Raw genomic sequence first — 9,691 nt, forward strand, 5'->3', positions numbered from 1 at the left:
ACCGTGCGTTCCCCATATCCTGTTTTACATATACGATAAATTATTTTTTTAGGACAGATAGAATACTACTATAAACTATAAATTTAGACTCAGCAAGCTTAATGATAACGGATATATATCACGCAAATATGGTGTAGATCCTAGGTACAGGCGCACCTGATTTTAAATTTTTTGGAAAATGTTATTTAAAAGTTCCAGAAAAAGTTGAAATAATTCACGCACTTACATGTTACGTTCATACTTACCCATGTAAATTTCATGAAAACTACGATCGTATGTGACCACGAAAGAGAAAATGAAACTTGGCTACACTGTGAATCGATACGTACATATATACACTACGTACAAGATTTAAGCCATATTTTTAAAATTAAAATTAATATTTCTTTCGTTTTTATTGCTTAAAGCGGTTTCTGGCGCATTCTAAATCATTTAGGGCAAAGCTACATCCAATTCCGCTGCAACGCGCGGGGTATTATCTAGTGCTCTTAGTTCTTCGTGGTTTCATGCGCTATTACGGCTGATGGCAAAGCCAGTCACAATGCGCCTGGGACCAGGCTACACATTCCACACCAAAGGATTTGTTGATGATCGATGCGCCTCTTCACCTTTTGGAAATAGGCGAAACTAATAACAATCCACCATCGTCTAAACACGGACTCCTCCACCGTTTAGTGTTTCTCCTCGATCACGAACTGGGACTCGCAAACCACCAATAGCATATAAATCCACCGCTACCGGTTCAATCTAACACCAACTCCCCTCGCCTTATGGCCCTTATCTCGTTTATGTGTCCACCTCGATTACGAAGTGAGAATCGCAATCTAAAATCCAGCCCCACCGTCAATCAGCGACTCCTTGTAATACTACTCCCGACTCTCGTCTGCCTTTGTATACTCTCTCGATCAGTCTCCATGGCTATGCCGCCGGTGTTCGTGAAGGTGGACCACATCTATCCCGGCACGAAAGGCCACACGCTCCTCGCCAAGGTGCTAACCTCCAAGACCAAGACCGTCCGCCTTAAGACCTGCGCCGGTCGGGCAGCCACGCAGAGGAGGATCGAGTGCCTCATCGGGGACGAGACTGGCTGCATCCTCTTCAACTCACCCGACGACTATGGTATGATGTGACGACCCCAATTAATTTCTCTGCGATGTAATCTAATGTTTGGCGTTCATGCGTGCTCGCTACTTGTCGCTACTTGCTGCCGGTAACCCCTTGGTTTGGGAGATGTCTAACAAGCTATACATGTTGACAGTTGACGTTTTGAAGCCCGGAAACACTGTTATTCTTCGAAATGCAAAGATTGATATGTCCAAAGGAATAATGAGGCTCCTTCTTGACAAAAGGGGCCGTGTTGAAGTGACTGAACCGGCAAGCTTCGATGTAAAGGAGGACAATAATCTCTCACTGGTGGAGTATGAACTCGTTTCTGTTTACGAGTGAACATCATGTTCAATCTTTTTGTCAAAGGGTGAGCATTGTGTATTCTTTTATTTAAGCTAGGAGTAGCTGTCCACCCATACCCATTGTGAGTTATTTTATAGTACAACAGATCAATTTGGGACAATTGTTAACGCGGTTCGTTAACTTGTCTACTCTGCGGGGCACGACTACGGACGCTCCTCCATGTTGATACCGTTGCATCGGCCGCCTTGGTCGCCGGTACAAGCCGCCGGCTCCCCTTGCGCGTCTGCTGCTATTAAGTCGTCATAGGTTACAACATGTGGTGCCCCTCATATTATATGGGGAGGCCGAGGCTACTAGAGTCCAACTTGAACACTACACGTAACCTGTCCACACCTATTACAACTCAAAATCCAAATGTAACCTAATTTATACACAATATTTGACACAAACTCAACACACTGCCTCCGTTCAATTGTGGCTGCAATGGCCAGCCGACGATGGGCTTGAAGTCGCATGGTTCTTGTGTCCAGAACTCTATACGACTTGGAAAACGTAAGAAAAATTGCAAGAAATTATCCGCTGGCTGCTCCAATCCATTATTTACAGCGTCAACTACAAACGCGGTAGATGTCAATGGATGGCAGTGTCATCATTATTGGCAGTCTCTTCCTCCTGCTTGACCACTGTGTCAGCCACCTGAGACTACAGAACAATAGAAGAGTCAGATGTTGGCTATATGTTTTTACCATATCATCTATAATCTATTTGTAGTCAGCTCATAGTGGGAGTAACATCGATAGTAACATCAGACACCCCAAGGTATTTTGGTGACATGGCATGAGAATAAATGATGAAAAAATTGAGGTGGTAACTAGCTATGTTACCATAATATCACACAACCCAATACAAGATGAGTATACAACATAATATATAACACATGCATGAAACCACATATAAGTTACTAGCCAGTATAAAGGTAGTAATTTAAACTAGCAACATAACATGTTACTAGTCTAAGTTACTCCCCACTATGACGAACCTGAAGCGCTGCATCTGCCGCCTTCCGCAACGGATTGGGTGAAGGATTCTAGGGCGTTGTGGGAGCCTTGTGGCCTCCATTCTCCATCACTTGCTTTCGGGTCTGCCTCTGGTGCCATGTTGTTGAGCAGGGTATCCCTGGCGGCGGCAGAAGGAGCACACGATATTGGGTCTTCACTATTAGGGTAATAGACAGCTTATATTACCAGTGGGCCAAAGGCCACAATATAGTACACGTACAGGTGTAAATATACAGGAAGCCCCCTAACATATGAGGAAACTACAATATAGAAATATATACATCTAACACCCCCTCTCAAACTCATGGTGGATCCACAACACTGAGTTTGGAGAGTAAGAAGTCATGTCTGCGCTCGGGTTTGTGCCTTTGTAAAGAAATCCGCCAACCGCAAGTCCGAAGGCACATAATGAAGCGCAACAACCCGAGCCCGCACTCGAGCACGTGTATAAAAGGCATCAACAACAATATGCTTGGTAAGCTCATGCTTGACCGGATCACGTGCAATACTGATAGCACATGTACTGTTAGACAAAAGTGGAGTGGGTGTCGTAACAGAGACCCCAAAATCTGCAAGCAACCACCGTAACCAGGTCACCTCAGCAATCAACAAAGCCATAGCCTGCCACTAGTGGAGAAGAGGCCTTTGGTCCCAAGCAAATGTCCCAGTGCTGAACCAAACCGGGTCCAATGGGGGCATTGGTCCCGGTTCGTTTCTGCCCAGGACGACCTCACCCGCTGGAGCTTGTCCCGTAGTGGCCTTTGGACCCGGTTTGTATTACAAACCGGGACTAAAGGGTCCACCGCAGGGCGCGGCAGGCCGTGTCAGTCGTGGGGAACCCTTTAGTCCCGGTTTGTAATACAAACCGGGTCCAAAGGCCCCGCCTCTGGGCTACATAACCTTGCCCCTGCCCAAGTGTGAGCCACACTTAGCCATTTTTTCACTTTCTTCACAAGAGGGGTGTATTGCTCTCCTCTCTTCTTCACATGCACAAGAGGTGTTCGATGAAATGCTTAAGAGGATTTGCCACTTGAGTTTACACAAATCAAACCACACTTAACTTGCTTTTTTCTTCTTCATCGAGGTTAACAACTTTATCCTTTTCATCCGCAATTGATAAAATGCATGTGTATATATACATCGTGATGTTCCGTAATGGTTTTGATCAGCTTAATTATATCATGCGGATGAATCGGCAATGGATGTACATTGACCGACGGTTTGACGAGTTCACTGCGGGCCTGGATAATTTTATGGCCGTGGCGAAGGCAAACAAACATGGTGGCTTCATGTATTGTCCATGTGTGGACTGCAAGAATATCGTATATTACGCTCACTCGAGTCTCATTCACAGCCACCTTCTGCGATCCGGTTTCATGCCCGAGCTACTATTGTTGGACCAAGCACGGAGAAAGAGGGGTTATGATGGAAGACAATGAAGAAGAGGAAGAGGATGATGACGGTTATCCCAATTTCCCTGAATACGATGATACCGCAGAAGGCAATGAAGACAATGAAGTAGAAGATCAAGAGGCACCGGATGAGCCTCGTCGATGATGATCTTGGCCGGGCCATTGCCGATGCAAGGAGAGAATGTGAAACCGAAAAGGAAAGGTTGGCCTTCGACAAGATGATAGAAGATCACAACAAATTGTTATACCCAACTTGCGAAGATGGCCATAAAAGCTAGGCAGGACACTCGGAATTGTTGCAATGGAAGACGAGAGAACGGTGTCACCGACTCAGGATTTGGAAAGTTGCTCGACAATAATTAAGAGGAAGCTTCCAAGGGGTAACGAATTGCCCGCCAGTACGTACGAAGCGAAGAAGATTGTCTGCCCTCTAGGATTAGATGTGCAAAAGATACATGCATGCATTAATGACTGCATCCTCTACCGCGGTGAGTACGAGAATTTGGATGCATGTCCGGTGTGCACTGCATTGCGGTATAAGATCGGACGAGATGACCCTGGTGATGTTGAGGGCGAGCGCCCCAAGAAGAGGGTTCCTGCCAAGGTTATGTGGTATGCTCCTATAATACCACGGCTGAAACGCTTGTTCGGGAATAAAGAGCACGCTAGGTTGTTGCGATGGCACAAAGAAGACCGTAAGAAAGACGTGATGTTGAGGCACCTCGCTGATGGATCCCAATGGAGAAAAATCAATAGAGAGTTCCCAAACTTTGCACAGGATGCAAGGAACTTAAGGTTTGGTCTAAGTACGGATGGCATGAATCCTTTTGGAGAGCGGAGCTGCAGCCATAGCACCTCGGCTCGTGACTCTTTGTATATATAACCTTCCTCCTTGGTTGTGCATGAAGCGGAAGTTCATTATGATGCCGGTGCTCATACAAGGCCCGAAGCAACCCGGGAACGACATTGATGTGTACCGAAGCCATTAGTCGAAGAACTTCTACAGCTGTGGTCCCTAGCAGGTGTACGTGTGTGGGACGAGCACAAGCGGGAGGAATTTGACCTAAGAGCGATGTTTTTCGTAACCATCAATGACTGGCCTGCTCTTGGTAACATTTCGGGACAGATCAAACAAGGGATACAATGCATGCACACACTGTTTACATGAGCTCGAAGGTGATTATTTGGAAAAAGGTCGGAAGGTCGTGTACACGGGGCATCGTCGATTTCTTAGGATTACCCATCCCGTAAGAAAGAAAGGCAAACATTACGACGGTGAGGCTGATCACCGGAGGAAGCCTCCCCATCGTGATGGTGTTGATATATTTGGTATGGTCAAGGATCTAGATGTAATATTTGGAAAGGGTCCTGGCGGACGGTCTGTTCCGAATGACGCTGCCGGACACGCGCCCCGAAGGAGATATGCCCTAGAGGCAATAATAAAGTGGTTATTATTTATATCTTTATGTTTATGATAAATGTTTATATATCATGCTAGAATTGTATTAACCGAAACATTAGTACATGTGTGATATGTAAACAAACAAGAAGTCCCTAGTATGCCTCTTAAACTAGCTTGTTGATTAATGGATGATTAGTTTCATAATCATGAACATTGGATGTTATTAATAACAAGGTTATATCATTGTGTGAATGATATAATGGACACACCCAATTAAGCGTAGCATAAGATCTCGTCATTAAGTTATTTGCTATAAGCTTTCGATACATAGTTACCTAGTCCTTATGACCATGAGATCATGTAAATCACTTATACCGGAAAGGTACTTTGATTACACCAAACACCACTGCGTAAATGGGTGGCTATAAAGGTGGGATTAAGTATCCGGAAAGTATGAGTTGAGGCATATGGATCAACAATGGGATTTGTCCATCCCGATGACGGATAGATATACTCTGGGCCCTCTCGGTGGAATGTCGTCTAATGTCTTGCAAGCATATGAATGAGTTCATAAGAGACCACATACCACGGTACGAGTAAAGAGTACTTGTCAGGAGACGAGGTTGAACAAGGTATAGAGTGATACCGAAGATCAAACCTCTGGACAAGTAAAATATCGCGAGAAAAAGGGAATTGGTAATATATGTGAATGGTTCATTCGATCACTAAAGTCATCGTTGAATATGTGGGAGCCATTATGGATCTCCGGATCCCGCTATTGGTTATTGGTCGGAGTGAGTACTCAACCATGTCCGCATAGTTCTCGAACCGTAGGGTGACACACTTAAAGTTGGATGTTGAAATGGTAGCACTTGAATATGGAATGGAGTTCGAATATTTGTTCGGAGTCCCGGATGAGATCCCGGACATCACGAGGAGTACCGGAATGGTCCGGAGAATAAGATTCATATATAGGATGTCATTTTATGTGAATAAAAATGTCGCGGAAGGTTCTATGGAAGGTTCTAGAAGGTTCTAGCACTAGTGGAAAACGGGGCAATAGGCCCGGTCCATTTGGGCCTTTAGACCCGGTTCCCGAACCGGGACCAACTAGGCGGGACTAAAGGGGTACCCTTTAGTCCCGGTTCAAAGATAAACCGGGCCTAAAGGCCTCAACACGTGGTGCGACCAGGGAGCTCGCGCTGGAAGGGCTTTGGTCCCGGTTCGTGGTACGAACCGGGCCTATAGTTTCTCGCCGCGGCGGAGAATTGCTATTTCTCTGCCGCGGCACAGATTTGGGCTGTACCAGCGTTTCTGCCGCGGCAGAGAAACAATCTGTTTCCCTTGCCGCGGCGAGTTTCAGCAATGCATATATATATCATTCAAGAAACCACAAAAAATCGTCATGAATATATATAGACATCGTCAACAGTAGACGACATAGTCAACACAAGTACACGTGTAATGCATGCATATTTACAATACAACTCGTCCTCGAACGAATATCCTCCGCCGTCACGATCTTCCGATAGTGCTCTCCACCTGGGGTAAGGACCTCGGTAATAAAGAATCCCGCGATTTCCTCTTGAATTGCTTTTATTTGATCCGCTGTTATGAGAGTGTCCCGCAGGCGTTTCATCTATATTTAAAAAAGGAGATCAATATATGAATGGAACTCAATACAATAGATGGTACTAATTAAGATTAATTGTGAAAATTTGTTATCGTACACGAGTGTGGTGTATTTGGGGATCCCCACCCTTGGGACAGGCCATGTCACGCATGAAGGTGCGTACGTAGTATCCACATAAGTTATTCCCTTGTTCCTGCCTCATACACTTTACGAAAAAATAGTTCGATCAAACTAATAATCAAGCATCGTATTGAAAGTAAATATCATATATAAAGTTTCACTGGACATAGCTATATATATAGTACTACTTACAGGGTAATCTCTAAATGTAAGCTCCGGTTTCCACTATTCCCCCGGAACAGTATTGATGAACCGTTTCCAAGCCCTGCCCGGCAAAAAATAATGAGTAAATGAGTAATTGATTAGTTGATGATATCTTCGAATTAGAGCAGATGAAGATGCCAATACGAAATTGATTGAAACTACCTCTGGAGGATGGCAGCCATGTCCGCCCATTCCGCATATTCTGTACGTTTCGAGTCCATGACGTTTACGACTCCAAGGTGAAGATCAATGATCAGCCTCACCGTTGTAATGCTTGCCTTTCTTTCTTACGGGATGGGTAAGCCTAAGAAATCGACGATGCCCCAGGTACACGACCTTCTGACCTTTTTCCAAATAATCACCTTCGAGCTCATGTAAACAGTGTGTGCATGCATTGTATCCCTTGTTTGACTGTCCTGAAATGTTACCAAGAGCAGGCCAGCCATTGATGGTTACGAAAAGCATCGCTCTTAGGTCAAATTCCTCCTGCTTGTGCTCGTCCCACACACGTACACCTGCTAGGGACCACAGCCTGTAGAAGTTCTTCGACTAATGGCTTCAGGTACACATCAATGTCGTTCCCGGGTTGCTTCGGGCCTTGTATGAGCACCGGCATCATAATGAACTTCCGCTTCATGCACAACCAAGGAGGAAGGTTATATATACAAAGAGTCACAGAGCCAGGTGCTATGGCTGCAGCTCTGCTCTCCAAAAGGATTCATGCCATCTGTACTTAGACCAAACCTTAAGTTCCTTGCATCATGTGCAAAGTTTGGGAACTCTCTATCGATTTTTCTCCATTGGGAGCCATCAGCAGGGTGCCTCAACATCACGTCTTTCTTACGGTCTTCTTTGTGCCATCGCAACAACCTAGCGTGCTCTTTATTTCCGAACAAGCGTTTCAGCCGTGGTATTATAGGAGCATACCACATAACCTTGGCAGGAACCCTCTTCCCGGGGCGCTCGCCCACAACATCACCAGGGTCATCTCGTCCGATCTTATACCGCAATGCAGAGGCACACCGGACATGCATCCAAATTCTCGTACTCATCGCGGTAGAGGATGCAATCATTAATGCATGCATGTATCTTTTGCACATCTAATCCTAGAGGGCAGACAATCTTCTTCGCTTCGTACGTATCGGCGGGCAATTCGTTACCCCTTGGAAGCTTCCTCTTAATTATTGTCGGCAACTTTCCAAATCCCGAGTCGGTGACACCGTTCTCCGCCTTCCATTGCAACAATTCCAGTAGTGCTGCCTAGCTTTTTATGGCCATCTTCGCAAGTTGGGTATAACAATTTGTTGTGATCTTCTATCATCTTGTCGAAGGCCAACCTTTCCTTTTCAGTTTCACATTCTCTCCTTGCATCAAGCAATGGCCCGGCCAAGATCATCATCAGCAGGCTCATCCGGTGCCTCTTGATCTTCTACTTCATTGTCTTCATTGCCTTCTCGCAGTATCATCGTATTCAGGGAAATTGGGATAACCGTCATCATCCTCTTCCTCTTCGTCATTGTCTTCCATCATAACCCCTCTTTCTCCGTGCTTGGTCCAACAATAGTAACTCGGGCATGAAACCGGATCGCGTAAGGTGGCTGTGAATGAGACTCGAGCGAGCGTAATTTACGGTATTCTTGCAGTCCACACATGGACAATACATGAAGCCACCATGTTTGTTTGCCTCCGCCACGGCCATAAAATTATCCAGGCCCGCAGTGGAACTCGTCAAACCGTCGGTCAATGTACATCCATTGCCGATTCATCCGCATGATATAATTAAGCTGATCAAAACCATTACAGTAACATCACGATGTATATATACACATGCATTTTATCAATTGCGGATGAAAAGGATAAAGTTGTTAACCTCGATGAAGAAGAAAAAAGCAAGTTAAGTGTGGCTTGATTTGTGTAAACTCAAGTGGCAAACCCTCTTAAGCATTTCATCAAACACCTCTTATGCATGTGAAGAAGAGAGGAGAGCAATACACCCTCTTGTGAAGATAGTGAAAAAATGGCTAAGTGTGGCTCACACTTGGGCAAGGGCAAGGTTATATAGCCGGAGGGGGCTTTGGACCCGGTTTGTCATACAAACCGGGACTAAAGGGTTCCCCAGGCTGACACGGCCTGCCGCGCCTCGCGGGTGGACCTTGGTCCCGGCTTGTGTGACAAACCGGGTCCAAAGGCCGCTACGAGACAGGCGCCGGCCGGTGGGGTCGTCCCGGCGAGAACGAACCGGGTCCAATGGGGGCATTGGACCCGGTTTGGTTCAGCAGTGGGTCATTTGCTTGGGTCCAAAGGCCTCTTCTCCACTAGTGTAGAAAAGTCCGGAAGAAACCACCAAGGAAGGTGGAGTCCACATGGGACTCCACCTCCATGGCCGGCCAACCCTAGTGGGGGAGGAGTCCCAAGTGGACTCCCCCTTAGGGGGCCGGCCACCCCACATGGG

General features: G+C 46.0%; 1 protein-coding gene across 1 annotated transcript; it reads left to right on the forward strand.

Moving 5' to 3' along the window:
* Positions 1 to 914: 914 nt before the first annotated feature.
* On the forward strand, positions 915 to 1,446 carry LOC124664870 (uncharacterized protein At4g28440-like). Its single transcript, XM_047202294.1, has 2 exons — positions 915 to 1,119; positions 1,259 to 1,446. The coding sequence occupies exons 1-2, from the start codon at positions 915 to 917 to the stop codon at positions 1,444 to 1,446; spliced, it is 393 nt and encodes a 130-aa protein (XP_047058250.1).
* The last annotated feature ends 8,245 nt before the right edge of the window (positions 1,447 to 9,691 follow it).

The sequence above is a fragment of the Lolium rigidum genome, chromosome 6, assembly GCF_022539505.1.
Source record: "Lolium rigidum isolate FL_2022 chromosome 6, APGP_CSIRO_Lrig_0.1, whole genome shotgun sequence".
In the NCBI taxonomy this organism is placed as follows: domain Eukaryota; kingdom Viridiplantae; phylum Streptophyta; class Magnoliopsida; order Poales; family Poaceae; genus Lolium; species Lolium rigidum.